At 47.0% G+C, this 16,747-nt stretch overlaps 1 protein-coding gene across 2 annotated transcripts in view; it reads right to left on the reverse strand.

Moving 5' to 3' along the window:
* SOS1 (SOS Ras/Rac guanine nucleotide exchange factor 1) overlaps positions 1-1,585 on the reverse strand; it is an 88,273-nt gene extending 86,688 nt beyond the window's left edge. For both annotated transcript variants that reach the window (XM_004711123.3, XM_004711122.2), the window contains exon 1: positions 1,412-1,585. In XM_004711123.3, coding sequence (XP_004711180.1) covers positions 1,412-1,498 — 87 coding nt within the window. In that variant the 5' untranslated portion in view covers positions 1,499-1,585. The remainder of the gene's footprint in view (positions 1-1,411) is intronic.
* Positions 1,586-16,747: the final 15,162 nt, after the last annotated feature.

A 16,747-nucleotide genomic window follows, 5' to 3' on the forward strand; every position in this document is an offset into this window, starting at 1 on the left:
GTTCAAGCAATTTTTCTGTCTGCCTGCCTGCCAGAATCCCTGTATCTAGCACAGCGGACACCTCATATTCCCCTTCGATTACAAACCCAGAAGCCACGCTCACAAATAAAGCAAAAGGAAATACCGTGGATAGGGAGAAAGCCAGATAGGATTTCTAGTAAATAACGTATGTAAGCTGTATGTCGTATCGTTGGCTGTCTGAGAAAACACAATGTCCGTAATAAAGGTGAGGAGTCTGATACGTGAGGAAGAAAAGGTCAGCAGCTTAATTTAAGAAACATTTTTCAAGTACAAATGCTTAGCACGCACGCCGTGATCTCACAACCCAGTAGAAGCAGAAATTGTATTTTAACAAGATAACTTTAACTGGGACTTAGGAACGCTATTATAAGATTAGTCTTCCGTAACCCATTGCGCTACGACTCTTAGGGACCCTGCGTAGGGTTTCCCAGGCTGCGAATCTTTACGGGAGCGGTCAGCCGCATCGGTCTGGAAGCCATCTCTGTGGTTATAGAAAAGGTAAATGAAGAGAGAGAAACTCAGTCTGGTAGTGGTCTTCATACTTATCCAAATGCACCATGTCCCGGGTTTTGATGTACTTAGGGTCACGCTGTGGCTTTCGATCCAAAACGCCAACCGTACTTCCATTGAGTCAATGCCGACTCATAGCGACCCTATAAGATAGGGTAGAACTGCCCCTGTGAGTTTCCAAGACTCTAACTGCTTGCGGGAGTAGAGGCTATTAAAATGTAAAACCCTTCTTAATTATTCTAAAGCAGTTAAGAGCTCAGACAGGGGATAGGACTTGAGATAACAATGTGGCACACTGGAAGAAGCACATAAAGTTAAGAAGGTGTGGGGAATCAGCAAACCCAGTGACAGGACCCAGATTACGATTTTCAGACTCTTTAAGGGGAGGGTAGAGAAAGAAAACGCAACCCTGGAAAGAGTGGCCTTTGCATCCGCCCCTGTGACTCGGCGGAGGGGTGGAATTTAGGGGAATGGGGAGTGATCCCTGAGGTCGAACCGGGCGGATCGTGTTCCGGCTGCTACGAGCAGGGGCTCTGCGGTCATTTCGGGCCCGCAGGTTGGCCCGAGCACCCCAGAACCCTCTGAACGGAGGCGGAAGGCCGCTCCGGGCTCACACGAAGAGTGGCTGGCCTGCTTTGACCTCCACTGAAAGCGAGGGTCCTCCAACTGGTGTCACCGCATCCAGGGGCAGGGCATTGAGTCCCCGGGGCTCGACTCATGGGACAAACTCCTCCTGGCTTCTTGGGGCCTCCCCACACCGCGGGTAACGTCCACACCGAAAGGCAGAGGGGCCAGCCGTGCGAGCGCGCCCCGCCTCCCCAGCCGGGCCCGGCCCCGCGCCCTCCTCGCCCGAGAAGCGGGGGTCCCACACATTCCTCACCTTTTTCAGGGCTGGTACCAGCAACCCCCGCCACTTGGGCGAGTTCTCCTCGCTGAAAAACTCGTAGGGTAGCAGCTGAGCCTGCATGGTGCCCCCGAAGTGCCTCTGGGAGTAGAGGGGGGCGGCGGCGGCAGCACGGGACCGGGGAGCCAAGAGAAGGCGAGAGCGCAACGCGGAGTAGCGCGGAGACCCACGGAACAGCCCGGCCCCCTCGGGGCGCCTTGCAGTGGGGTTAGCCTTGGCACTGGGCCTGGGGGGCGAGGTCCCAGACCGGCCACCCACCCGACACTGGCACCAGCAACGCAAAGAGAACGCAGCCCGGAGTCGGCGGCGGCATCCCGCACCACCGCTCCGGGGCCCAGCCTGCGCGCCTCCCTGGCCTGCCGGCGCCGCCCGGAGCTGCCCCTCGGTGCGACCACCGCTTGCCTGCCTGCCCGTCGATCGGCCGGGGCTACGATCGCGATCCTGATCCCGGGCCCGGCCTGGCTCCGCGGTGGAGTCGGTGGCTGGGGGGAGGGCGTGTGGAGGGACGCTCTGTCTGGCTGCTCCCTCTGCAAAGCTGGGACCCCGGGAGTCACGGGGCCTGCAGAAGAAGACCCGGGCCCGGGGTCTAGCGGGGATCAAGGGCCCGGGGTCGTGGTTGGGATCCCGCTGCGCTGGGGTGCCGCTGCCGCCGCCTGGGACACCGGTGTAGCGCTCCGGCTTCCTACTTGCGAACTGAACCTGCTCGCTTTTGCGCACGCGCATCAGGGCTGCTCTGGTTCGCTCTGCGCTTTCGAGCTTGCCAGTGGAGGAGTGAAGTGCGAGAGAGGGAGGGTATTAGAAGGGAAGGCACCCGGAGGGATGTGGCTGTACCCCGGGGCTTCTGGGGCGGGACCAAGTAGCCGCAAGAAGCTGGACCCAAGCAGAGTGGGGCCGGGAGGAGGGTCACGAGAGGGCTGGCGCTTGCAGGCTATATAAAAGCCCCCCTCCCCACTCCCCACTCCCCACTCCCGATGTTATCAGTTGGCCGCTAGCTATCACTCGATCATTCTCTGCTCTACGATCGCACCTAGGTCTTTCAAAATGAAAAGAGGTGTATACAACTATTTGCGGTTGTACTTTGTTCCCTAACATGAAGATAAGGACTGACCAGAACATGCAATGTATAGTAAACAAACCGAATAAACCAGTGCTCGCTTCTCATGGAGCCTACCGCTCAATGCAAGCGGGCTAGAAAGGTCGCTAAGAGTCGGAATCGACTTGAAGACAGTAACTGTGAGTACGAGTGATCGCAAGATTACCAATAATCAACGCCAAATATATAGGAGCATCGATTTTTCTGTGTGTATTTAGATTCGATCGGTTCACCTCTCAAACCCACTTAAAATAGGCCGCAGAGTTTGTAACAACAGTACTCTGGCAGACAGCTGTTTTTCCACAGGGAGCATCATCTCATTTAAACCTCATGGCAACACTGTTGTTGAGTGGAAACAGTGTAGAGAGTGAGCCAGGTTTGAAGCTGACAAGAGAAAAGTTTACACTGTGGTTCTTGACAAGATCTCTTAGATCTTCGGACCATTCCTTTTAAAATGTACCGGCATGATGGACATTTTTCAAACTCTTCTCAACGGATCAAGGGGTTCATCGTGGAATTCTTGAACTCCATGCACAACTTTCTGGTAAGAAAGAGTAGAGGAAGCATAACTTGAAAGGAGGTTGGGACCTCCTTCCAAGTAAATAATTTCCACATGAAAGAAACCCTGATAAGACAGTGGTTCAAGGGCTCTGCTGCTTACCAAAAGGTAGGTGCATTTTACACCGAGAAAGATGTGGTGGCCTGAACACATAAAGATTTTGTCGTTGTTTCATTAGATGCTATTGAGTCATTCTAACTCAAAGCAAACCCCCCACCCCCTACAGCAGATACAAACACTCCAATGTCCCACACCATCTTCACAATCAGGACTCCGCTTCAGTCATTGTTGGCAGCCTGTGTGTCAACCGATCTCATTAAGTGTCTTCCTCTTTCTTTGCTGCCTCTCAACTCTATGAAGCCTGGGGTCTTTCTTTCTTCAGGCTCTGGTCCAAAGTATGTGAGAGAAATGTCACCAGCCTTGCTTCCCGGGAGCATCCCAGTTGGACTCCTTCGACGACAGAGTGGTTCATTTTTCTGGCAATCTGCCTTATATTCAATATTCTTCACCAACCCCATGATTCAAATCAACCGAATGTTTGAAATCATCAGCTGCTCCAGAAAGACTTGCACTCTGGGAAACCCGTGGGGTGAGTTCTCCCCTGTCTTATAGAGGGGTGCTATAATCGACTTGATGGAGGTGATTTGAGAAAGGGCCACTAGAGGTAGAATCAACTAGAGAGTGGTTTTTAGGGTGTTTGGAAATGCTGGTTTGAGTGGTTCTTGGCAATAGCGATCATTGCCTTAAACTTCAGTTGGATTCTCATGGCTTTTTAATACATTTCAAACTTGTTGCAGCCTTCAAAGCTGTGCAGCTGGCTCCATTTTACACACCCAATCTTTTCTCAGCATTCCCAACATAGGCTTCCACTCCAGTCACATGAACTTTAGGGCCATTCCTAAAAAACACCTCACCGTTGCCTCAGGGGCTCTGTTCTTCCCTAAGTTTGGAATTCATTCTTCTCCTAGCTGTTTACTTGTCTGGTTCTAAATCTCATCTCAAATCAGTCTAATTGTTCCCACTCGGATTTTTCTACCACTGACCCAAAAATGCAAACTCACTGGCGACTCAGAAGAATCCTGATGGCATAGTGATTATGTGTTGGGCTGCGATGTGCAGCCTCTTAGAGGAAGAAAGACGGGACTTTCTACTCTTGTGAAGAGTTATGGTCTCAGAAACTCGCCCTGTCCCATTAGACTCGCTGTGATTCTCCAACACAATCGGCTGCTTCTTTGCTGGAACCCAATCACAGTCTCCATTTTTAGTTGTTGGTTTCCTGCACTAGAAAACAAACTCCAAAAGTTTAGCAATCTCATATCCAGCATCATATCTCCGACACCTATTAGTGCTTAGCACACAGTAGGCATTCAACAAATACTTTCTGTCTTACTGCCCTCGAGTTGATTCCAACTCTAGTGATCCTACGGGGCAAATTAGACCTGCCCCTTTGAGTTTCCAAAGACTACCTTTTTATGGGAGGGGAAAGCCTGGTCTTTCTCCTGCGGAGCATCTGGTGGTTTCTTACTGCAGACCTTGTGGTTTGCAGTCCGATGGGAAACCCAATACTCTAGAGCAGTGGTTCTCAACCTTCCTAGTGTCACGACCCTTTAAAACAGTTCCTCAGGTTGTGGTGAAACCTCCCCTCGACCATAAAATTATTTTTGTTGCTACTTCATAACTGAAATTTTGCTACTGGTATGAATCGTTTGACCCCCTAAAGGGGTCGCGACCCACAGGTTGAGAACCTAGAAAGATTTAAAGTTGCTTGGAGAAAACTGTTAGCGAGGAGTGCTGCATAGTCAATAGGTGTCCCCAGGGAACGAGGGATCTTCGGAGGCGTGCAGATAAGAAAGGGTAGATACCCTCTCGGACCTTGGGAGGTGTGCAGATAAAAACACGTTAGATTCCCTCTCTCTCTCGGGACGTTGATGAGTTAGGAATATGAACTTGACGTCCAGTTCCCGAGTTTGATTGGATTGCAAAAGGAAACAAGCCTTGGGAATATTCATTTCATCCTGGGCTGGGCATGCTTGGCTTTCAACTAGCTTGAAGGTTTGGGTCGCAGACTGAGAGCAAGCAAACTGGGGGAAATTGCAAGTCTGGCGCTCCCGAGCCGGGAGACCTCAGGGACCGGCGCAGCTCAGGAATTCGGTGTCGGGTAAACCTGGAGTATCCGAAGGACAAAATGAAACACCTGCGGATGTAAAGCGAGGCGTGTCATGCCCGACTACAAAAATTGCCAGAAAGAACACGAATGACCCCTCGGCATTATTGGCCGCCTGGGTCTCTGTAGCGCACGCGCACACGTCCCCGGTTGCTCCCCTGCTCAGACAGAGCCTGCCTGCACCAGATCGGATGTGACGTGCAGGGTCATGGCCAGACAGAATTAGCCGAGGCCCAAGGGAGTCGCTTCCAGGCGGGCTAGTTGAATTTCGAGCGCAGGCACAGCAGTCCCGAGAGGCACGGAGAGTGGCGCGCCCCCTGCAGGTAGAGGGCCGCGCCTCGCCGCTGGCCCGATCCGCGCCACACCGTTGCCTGACTCGCTGCAGCCAATGAGCTCCCTGAAGCCCATTTCGGCCACCTCCACTTTCCCCTGGGAGACCTCGATTGGCTCCCAGGAGAAAGTCCAAAGTCCTCAGCCCAACGGCCAGAGTCTTACACAATTGAACACCGCTTATCTTCCCCGATGTAGTTCTCCAGAATGAACGACGATGGCCTCCTCCAAGGCCAAGATGCCTCGACGCAGTGTCCGCGACGATGGACTCAAGTGGGCCGCGCCGGACCGGACCGGCAGGCGTTTCCTTTTGTTGTGTGCACGGTCTCCATGAGTCGGAACCGACTGCATGCCACCCAGCAACGGCCACCACAACCCGGTCACTTTTGGGTCTCCTGCGCATGCTGTTCCTTGGACCTGAAAGACCCGCAACCATTTTCCTCCAGCGCCACCTGCCACAGCCCCACCTCAGCATCGTTAACCTCACGATGGCGAAACTCGCTGCGGGAGTCAAGGCTGACACAGACAGGCCCCCTGCGGGTTTCCGAGACTAGCTGTTGATGGGATTAGAAAGCCCGTCTTTCTCCCTCGAAGCTGCGGGTGGTTTCAAACTGCCGACCCTGCGGATCGCACCCAACGCATAACCACGTCACCACTATCTACATGATTGCAAACCCTAACCAAACTCATGCCGTCGAGTTTTTGCCGCCGTCTCATAGCGACTTGATGTGTTGAACTGCTAGCTGCAAGGTCAGCAGTTTGAAACCAGCAACCACTCCAAGGGAGAGAGACGCGGCTTTCTACTCCTGTAAAGAGATCCGGTCTCGGAAAGGTACAGGGGCAGTTCTACCCTGTCGTATAAACAGGTAGGTTTTGTGTGTGGGTGTTAATATTGCACCCCTCCACCATATTCATTCAATCTATTATATACTGAGTGAATAACCTGAGAAGCTGCACTATTGGAAGAGCTCAACATCAGGATTGGAAGAAGGTTCATTGACAACTTTCCATATGCAGATGGCACAACCTGGCTTGCTGAAAGCAGGGGGGCACTTGAAGCACTTGCTGATGAAATCACACTGCAGCCATCACTAGGGATTGCACCTCAGTGTCAAGAAAAGCAAAATCCTCACAACTGGACCAGTGAACAACATCACGAGAATCAGAGAAAAGATTTAATTTGTCAAAGATTTCACAAACAGCACTCATGAAAGCAGCAGTCAAGGAATCAAATCACATATTGCAGTGGGCAAATCTGCCACACAAGACCTGCCTATTTCAAGTATTAAAAAGCAAGGTGTTACTTTCAGGATTAAAGCGCCCCTGACCCGAGCCCTGGCATTTTCAACAGTCTCATATACAGGTGAAAGCTGGACAATGAATACATAAGACGGGAGAAGAATCGATGCTTTGGAATTAGGGCTTGGCGGAGAATATGGAACATACCACAGGCTGTCTGAAGAACAAACAAATCTGCCTAGGGAGAAATCTAGCCAGAATGTTTTTTTGGAATGGACAATCACAAAATTCATCTGCATACTTGGGAGAGATCAGTCCCTGGAAAAGACATAATGCTTGGTAAAGTGTAGGGTCGGTGAGAAAGAGGACGACCTCGAGGAGATTGGTTGGCACAAGCACAATTGTGATGATGGCACAGGACCGGGCAGTCCTGCCACTGTTGCCCACAGAGTCGCTCTAAGTTGGCCCCTAACAACAAGAATGTAGTGGTGCGAACTATTAGCACGTTGGGTTGCTAACGAACTAAGTTGGAGGTGCGAACTCAAACAAAGATGCCTTACCAGAAAATTCTGGTCATCTACTTCTTAAAAATCAGCCCTTGGAACTTTTATTTATTTATTTATTTGTTTGTTTGTTTGTTTTTTGTGTGTGTGTGTGTGTTGGATACATAGTCTCTTTTATTTTATTTTTTAAATCATTTTATTGGGGGCTCATACAACTCATCACAATCCATACATACATCAATTGTGTAAAGCACACTTGAACATTCATTGCCCTCATCATTCGCAAAACATTTGCTCTCCACTTAAGCCCCTGGCATCAGCTCCTTATTTCCCCCCCTCCCTCCCCACTCCCACCTTGAACCTTTTATGAAGCACATTTCTATTCTGCCACCCACGGTGATACATGAGTCAGCGCCAGGGCACCTGATTAGTTTATTGTTGGCTTTTGTAAAGTCTCTCTAGTTGAATCAAGCTGGAATGGCTACCTTAAACTGGTCACACTCCCACCTAGTGCAACTTTAATCAAATTCCTAAAGGTCTTTCTTTGATAACAAAACTTGATCAACAGAAGCTAAAATGTATATGGAACAGCAAAGAATCAAAAACAGTTCTCTTGTAAAAGGACAATAGGAGAACCGTCTTCTACAGATGTGAATATGTATTATATGGCTAAAGTGATTAAATAATTTGGTATCAGCACAGTAACAAACCTATGCACCAAGTAAAAGAAATGCACTGCCATCCAGTTGAGGCCCACTCTTAGTGACCCTCTAGGATGCGGTTAAACTGTCTTTGTGAGTTTCTGAAACTGGAACTCTTTATGGGAGTAGAAAGCCCTGTCTTTCTTCCGACTTCGGACCTTGAGGACTGCAGCCCAATATGTGTAACCACTATACCACCTTGTATCAGTAGAGAGCAAAATATACATACTTAAAAAACTAGGACACAGAAGATATTGCAAATGAAGAAAAATACATATTCTTCACTAAATTAAACAGGGAAATTGATAGTAAACATGGGGAGAGGGGGACTATTCCCAGCACACACCCTACACAAAATTTAAGATGGATTAAGGGCTTAAATGGAAAAAGCAAAATCATGAAAGTATTCGATGAAAATAAAAAAATGTCTTTATGAGTTCTGAGTAGGAAAGGACTTCTCAGTAAGATACAAAAAAGTATGTCATAAGTGCGAAGTTGGATAGCTCTAACCTAATTGAAATTAAAAGCTGCTATAAAATATTCCATAATGAAATGAAAAGTCAAGCCACAAATAAGGATAAAGTAGTTACAATTTATATAGCCAAAAAAGAGTGAGTGAGTGTAACAGGTAGTTTAGTGCAGAGGTGATAATATGGTGTTCAACCTCATTAATAACCAGTGAAAAACAAGTTAAAGGCACAATGAGATATTATTTCATGCCTATTGGGGATTGACACAAATTTTGGCAAATTAAAGTCTTCTCCAACACTGATGGGAAAATAAATTAGTACAGCCACTTTCAATAACTATTTATCGTTTCCTCTTAAATGGTGGACATGGGTATATTCTATGCAACCTCTCCTATCATAGATACCCAGAGAAAGCTTTTCACATTGAAACAAAGTTCCTTACTGTTTTGTTTGAAACTGCATACCAAAGCACAGATAAATTGTGACACAGCGTACAGAGCATCATCTGGGGAAAGATGAGTATGACAGGCTAAGTTCTCATGAAAAGCAAGACATTAATGTCGAGAAAATGGCTTGCACACATGTTAAAAATGGACACGTCCAAGTCCAAGCAGGTCCCAAGCCCCTGGGTCAGCTGTGAAAGTGGAGACGTCTCCTGATTCTAGTAGCTTCAGGGGCAGAGGAGAAGGAATCTGAAGGCAGCGGATCAGGCTTGGGATTGGAGAAGTGAATGAATCCCAGGCCAGCAAGTCAGAGAGCAGGTCCCAGGGCTTTGGGGATTGGTAGGCAATATGGCAGGTCATTGGCTGGGGATTGGTAGGCAATATGGCAGGTCATTGGCTCAAACCCAGAAAAAATCACCAGACCTCAATGAGCCAGAGCACCCCCCACCCCCCCACCCCCCACCGAAAAAGCAAGCAAACTTTCCCACAGCATCTACTTATATAGGAAGTAGACTGCAGCCCCAAAGAAGCCTCCTTTCCATTGTCTCAGGGCTGTGATCTGAGTAAGGGGGTTGCGCTTCAACCTAGTCTTACAATTGCCAACAGATCCCATTATGGAGTTGATTATCCTGTGTTAAGTCATATCATGGGAAGTTATGAGGCCCTAACTGCCAAACCAAGGAGCTGTGATGGCACACTGGGTTATACATTGTGCTGCTATCAACAAGATCAGCAGTTCGAAACCATCAGCTACTTCCAAGGGAGAAAACTTCGGCTTTCTACCTCCATGAAGATTTATAGCTCCCAAACCCCAAAGAAGCAGTTTTAGTCTGTCATGTAGGATAGCTAACGAATCAGAATGGACTTATGGCGATGAGCTGAGAACTGCCAAACTACTTAGAATCCTGGCCCAGCCAAATTGACACAATGAGGCTGTCTGCTCCCATAAAGATGTATCCTCTCAGGAACCCTAACTGTCCTGTAGGGTCCTTCTGAGTTAGAATTAACTCCATCGTAGAAGGCTTTATAGGATATCAAAGTGAATGAACTAAAACTATATACATCATCATAGATGAACCTTAAAAGCATAACAGTGACCAAGACACAGAAAATGAGATACCGCATGGTTCATTACATGAAGTGCAAAATGCCAGTAAAACGAAATTGCGTTATTTATTGTAGTGCCAAGCCTTCCAAGAGGAGCCTCAACCTCCTGGTACTCATGCCCTAGTACAGGATCATACAGAGTCTGCAGAGATTATGTGTGTCCCTTCAAAGGCTACGTCATAAAACACTCAAGCAGCCCTATGGCACAGCCCATGTGATGAGGATTTGAGAGTCCCCGCCATCTGGTCAGCCAAGCAAATAAACCATGCTGGAAGTACATGTAACCTCAGCCAAGCCTTTGGGTGACCGAAAGCCCAGGATAATTTATTTGTTGTCTATATTTATTGACAACTATAGGTCAAAATGGGAGCCCTTGTGGTGTGGTGGTTACCCTTTGGGCTCTGGTCCATAAGGTAAGCATTTCAAAACCACCAGCCACTCCAAGGGAAAAAGAGGAGGCTTTCTACTCCCATAAAAAGTTACAGTCTCAGACTCACCAGGACAGCTCTACCTTGTCCTGAGATTGCTAGGAGTTGGCATCTACTCAGTGGCAGTGAGTAGAGGGCAAAATGGATTTATTGACGATGCTGAATAGGACAAAAACAGTCTTAGAAATGCACCTCAGAAATGAAAAACGCTTCCCACTGTGAATTACAGATCAGAGTTGGACTAGACTAAAAATAAGCACAAGCAGATCACAGTTTAAAGACAAACTGCCGGCTATCAAAAGATATAGCATCTGGGGTCTTAAAGGCTTGTAGGCAAACAAGCGGCCATCTAGCTCGGAAACAACAAAGTCCACAGAGAAGAAGCACATGAGCCTGTGCGAACACGAAGTGTTGAAGGAAACAGGCAGCAGACACCAAAGAACAAAAACCATCATTGAGTGACCACCTTCCACACATAACGCTGAAGACGAATGTGTGCATAAGTAAGTGTGGTGAAGAAGGCTGATGGTGCCCGGCTATCAAGACCTATAGCGTCTGGGGACTTAAAGGCTTGAAAATAAACAAGCGGCCATCTAGCCCAGAAGTAACAAAGCCCACATGGAAGCAGCACACCAACATGTGTGATCATGAAGGGCCAAAGGGACCAGGCTTTAAACACCAAAGGTGGGGAGGGGGAATCATATCCTCATCAATGAGGGTGGCGCGTGATGGAGAACCAATGCCCATCTCTAGACAATTGGACATACCTTCCAGAGGGGTAGTGGGGAGATGAGTCACTTAGGGTACAGTATAGCAATAATGAAACCCACAACCTTCCTCTGGTTCTTAAACGCTTCCTCCCCCCAACTACCAGGACCCCAATATTGCCTTGCAGACCTGGTTAGACCAGATGATGCACAGCGGGACAGATGGGAATCAGAAACACAGGGAATCTAGGACAGATGAACCTCTCAGGACCAGGGGTGACAGTGGCGATACCAGGAGGGAAAGGGGGTGAAGAAAGGGGGAATGGATCACAGGGAGCTACATATAACCTCCTCTCTGGGGGACGGGCAGCAGAAGGGTGGGTGAAGGGAGACGCCGGACAGTGTAATATAAGATACAATAATAATTTATAAATTATCAAGGGTGCATGGGGGAGAGGGGAGGAGGAAGGGAAGGGGAGGGGGAAAAAAGGAAAATGAGCTGATTCTGGGAACCCAAGAGGCAAGCGAATTTTGGGAATAATGAGGGCAACAAATGTATAGATGTGCTTTACACAATTGATCTATGTATTGTGATGAATTGTATGAGCCCCAATAAATTGATTAAAAAAAAAAAGTAAAGACAAACTGTAGGAAACATCTCTTCTACCACCAGCATTCCCTTCTCTCTCACATGCAAAAAGGCAGACATTTCCAAGACTTCTCCATCTCAAATACTGAAAAGTAGAGAGGTTGACAATAATACCTACATTTGATTTGAACACAGGTCAACCAACTCACTCTTTATTGCTCTTTGTTGCCTTGGGCAAATTACTTAATATCTATTCTAATGCATCCTACAAATTGCATCCAGAGGAAATAACGTCATCTATCCATCAACATTATTTATTAAGTACCCACCATAGAAGGAGTGTCAGGAATCCTTGAGTGGTAAAAACAGTTATTGGTAAGTAGTTGAATACTAATTGAAATGTCAGCAATCCAAAACCCACAGAGAGTACCTCAGAAGAAAGGCATGGAAAACACATGAGGAGGCATCAGAAAACTCTTGGTACATTTCCATTATCTTTTCAATCCGTTGTCCCACAACCCTATGCCCCTTGCCTTATAGAGCACCTAGAAACAAAAGGGGTCACCAGCAGCTCCCCTGGAGGCACCCGCGGACATCCGGCCAGGGTTCCTGTTCTTGCCTCGTGTGCTCAGACCAGCACAGTCTGATCGGAATGCGGCCTCACGATGTGCTGTCAGTCTGATCGGAATGCGGCCTCAAGATGTGCTGTCAGAGTTCCGTCTACGTGAAGGACATCAGCTTCATCAAGCTGGACTATGTTATCTTTGAATGGACTATCCCTGACAGCTCCCCACAGAAGAAACAATGCCAACTATTTGTACATAACATACACACAATTCAAGCCTGAAAACAACAACAAAAGAAAGAAAGAAAACCCTATGGCGTACAGTCAGAATGAACTCAAAAGCAACTAGCGTGTGACAGGTTTAAGGAAGACCTTTGAAAGACCTATGAAAGACCACGAAAGATGGGTTAAAAACAAAACAAAAGTGCAGGGATGGCATCTGGCTTCCTCCAACTTCGTGAAAGGGAGACAGAATTACCATCATCAGCTGTCCAAGGTTAATTTCTATGACGCAGGGGCCAGACATGCTTGCACCCTCCAACCACCCCTCCACACAGCACTCTCCACTACTTTGCTGGGTTGGATAACTGGCAATGGTTGCACGGAACTCAAGAGCCATACTCACAACTAGAAGTTAACAGGTTGCAAATAGGGATCAGAAATGTTCATGATATAATTCTTTGGTCAAGACAGCCTCTTTTCAGCTGTGCCCACAGGCATACTTTGGCCTCTCAGCCACATGGCTCCTTGGTCTCTGCTCTGTAACACGTTTTTTAGTGCTTCCGATAAATATGCAAAGGGCACACAGCTTTGCCATAAGCCTTACCTGTCCCTGGATAAAAGAGATTCAATGCTGGAGAATCTCAGAGCCCAAAGGACACCGTGCTCCATTCCTGACTCTGCTCTCTTCATGGTAGTGAGATCCCCTTCCAGGTTCTCAGATGGCTAATTTAAAACCTATCAGGACAGAAAAGCAACCAGAACAACAGTCTTATTTGAATTCTAAGATTTTACAATCACAATTAACCATGTTACTAATCACTCACAACTGAATCCTATCAATATTATCTCCCAGACCCATCGAGAAAAAGTAATTCAGTGGGAATTACAAAAGCATGGCTAGAAGAGCAATATTAAATAATTCACTGCACTGCAAGTCACCCTCAGCTCTTTTAATCATTGTCCCTTTTTAATCTTTTACTTTAAAACACATCCACGAAAGGCATTTCATGCCTTAATCTCCCCACATTTTAGATATCCAATGTTTAAATTGACAGTCCTCTGAGAAGATGAGCATTTTTTCTTTTGATAAAGATGTTTCTTAAGCTGAAGGATCTTCCAATCCAGTTCAAAGTTTGTGTATCTGCATCTAGAAGCACAGTCCAGTCCAAACCAAGCCATCAAACTGCAGCAATTTTCACCAGCTTACAGTATCAAGCAGTTTTCCCCCCTTCATTGGTAAGGTTCTGGTGAATTCAGCCCTAGCCATCCAAACTAGGTCAAATTGGTATCAGCTGAGGGCTTGGGCATCCCTAAACACACACATCTCCCTGCACTTCAGACCAGCTAGCAACTTCACTCTCTCATTTCTAGCTCCTACAGGCTAGGTTGTTGACCATATGCTCAGGTGTCCACAAAACTCCCTAACTTCATACTAGCCAGTCCTTGCCCTACTTTCTCATCTCTGACCTCTGTGAACCAGGTAGATGGTTCAAAGTCAGCCCATCCTTGTTGCCTCTCCCCTACTTCCACTCAACAAGTGGACCCAGGTGGTTACTACAATGAGCACAGCAGGATGTCTGCTCATTGGCTTCCTTTAATAGTACATCTCAGAAAGGACTTTTGTCCAATGGGTGTGAACTTTCCTGTTTTGATGCATCCAAAGGCAAACTGTTTACTTGAAATTCACAATGCCACGGAGTCCATTTTTTTCCCCTTGCAGGTCTTTCCTTCAAACATGTGGTTGGGCCCATCAAGTCAGTTCCAACCCACCGTGACCCTGTGCACAAGGGAGCGAAACACTGCCCAGTCCTGCACCAACTTCACCATTGTTCCTCTGCTGGCACCCATTGCTGCAGCCATTGTGTCAATCCATCCCATTGAGGGCCTTCTTTTACGCTACTGCTCTTCTTTACAAGTGTGCTGTCCTTCTCCAGGGACTGGTCTCTTCTGACAGGTCTAAAGTCTGGAAGACGAAGTCTCGCCTCCTTCCATCGAAGGAGCACTCTGGCCGGTCTTCTTCCAAGGCAGATTTGTTTGTCCTTTTGGCAGTCTGTGGTCCTTCCAATATTCTTTCCCAGCACCACCTTGCAAATCCATCTGTTCTTCTTCATAGCTCTTAACCATTAAAAAAAAGAATTCAATTGTTTGGCCCCTCAGCTGCCACATATAATTCCTTACACTCCTTTGAAGCATTACAGAAAACACTAATCAAAGCAACCATCTAAGACTCAAAAATTTCACTTCTCACGTCCTTTGTTCTTTCTCTTATAAAGTCTCAAGCTTCCATGAGTCTGGTGCCATTGTAAGGGGTCCTCGATATGACAGTTTGAACACACCCAGAGGCACGTCAGAAAAAAGTCCTGGAAATCTACTACGGAAAGGCCTTGGTCTTGAAAATCCTGTGTAGTGTTTCTACTCTGCATTGGGCTGACTATCAATGGCAAGCGATTAGACTGTGAAGAACTCGTATGGGAGCCGCATCTGACCTCTCCCAGCTACAAAAGGTGAAGGAAAGAATGCAGCTCCACAGCAGCCAGAGCCACTTGCTCAAGGTCGAAGAAAGACGTGCCTCTATCCTCCGTCCTTCTTAACCCTATTCTGAACCTAACTGTCCCTTCCACAGAACTCGACTTCTCTGCTGGGTATGATCACTTATTGAAAGGCCACACAGAACTCACAGACCATACTCATGACTATAGGTCTAGAGGGAAGCTAACAGGCCACAAAATGTTAAATACACAACACTTCTTAATGTCTGCAACACCTTGTGCCAGCCATTCTGGCAAGCATGTATCTCTCTGGTCCTTGGTCTCTCAGCCATGTGGGCCCTTGACCTCTACCTTGTTCCAGGGACTCGGAAGCCCACCATCATGCCTCATGGTCTCAGCACAGCTCATCTACTGAATCCCCCCGGTCTTGGTGCTGTGGTCCCTTGGGGCCTCTTCTGCCTTTAGACGGGGATCTCATGTGAGCACCACTGGTGCTCTTTCTGGAAGGTCAGGGGATTCTCTCTCTCTGCTCTTGAGAAGGCATTCCTATACCCATGAGGAGTGTTTATGAATTTCTATAATAAAGTCACTTGGATTTTGATATGGGTTGCTTTGCACCTACAGATCAACTTAAGTCTTAGACCAAGTCTTTGCATCACTACGATCTTCAACTGGTGAACTTGGAGTGTCTTTCCATTTATATTGACCATTTGAAACATCTTTCCACAATGTTTTATAGCTTTCAGAGTATACATTGTCAGGTTCTTCCCTTAAATTTATTCCTAAGGCTTTTCTTCTTTTATATTCTATTTAAATGATGGCTTTTAAGTGTTCATTTCACTTTCAGATGATTAGTGGTATATAGAAATTCCATTGATTTTGATATAGTGAGCTTGTACTTGCAGGCTGGCTAAACGCATTTGTGAGACCTAAACTGATTTGTCTGTCATCTTGTTGTACTGTGGCAACTCGTGTGTTGCTATGATGCTGGAGGCTGTATCATGAGCATCTCAACTATCAGCAGGGTCACCCATCCGCGGTGAACAGGTTTCAGTGGAGCTCCCAGCCTGAGATCAGACTCTGAAGAAAGAGTCGGGAGTCCACTTCTGAGGTATTAGCCACGGAAAACCTTATGAACCGCAGGCAGGACATCGTCTGAGCCCGTGCGAGAAGATGAGCTTCTCAGGTTGGAAGGAACTCAAAACACAAATGGGGAAGAGCTGTCTTTTCAAAGTAGGGTAGGTCATACTGGTGTGGATGGAACACAGCTTTCTGGACCTTGATTGAGGAGGTCTTACTTAAAATGGGAAGACACAGCTTCAACTATCTATTAATTGTTGGAACATGGAATGTATGAAATATAAATCTAGGAACTTCAGAATTCATCAACCATGAAATGGAACCTATGAAGCTGGATATTCCAGGTATTCGTGAACTGCAATGGAGTCGTATTCGTTCTTCTGAACCAGCCAATCACATGGTTTCCTAGGTTGAGAATAAAAAACTCAAGAGTAAATGGCATGGCATTTATCATCAAAAAGAGTATTTTAAGATCTATTTTGAAGTACAGTCTGTCTGTGATAGGATAAGACCTAAATGCCTACAAGGAAATCCAGTTAATACAACCATTCTTCAAATTTATGCACCAACCACTAAAGCTGGTAATGGAAAAATGGAAGGATCCCACCATTTTCTTCAGTCTA

This window comes from Echinops telfairi, unplaced genomic scaffold, assembly GCF_000313985.2.
Source record: "Echinops telfairi isolate 266 unplaced genomic scaffold, ASM31398v2 ScPeMD7_10;HRSCAF=50, whole genome shotgun sequence".
NCBI classification, from domain to species: Eukaryota; Metazoa; Chordata; class Mammalia; order Afrosoricida; family Tenrecidae; genus Echinops; species Echinops telfairi.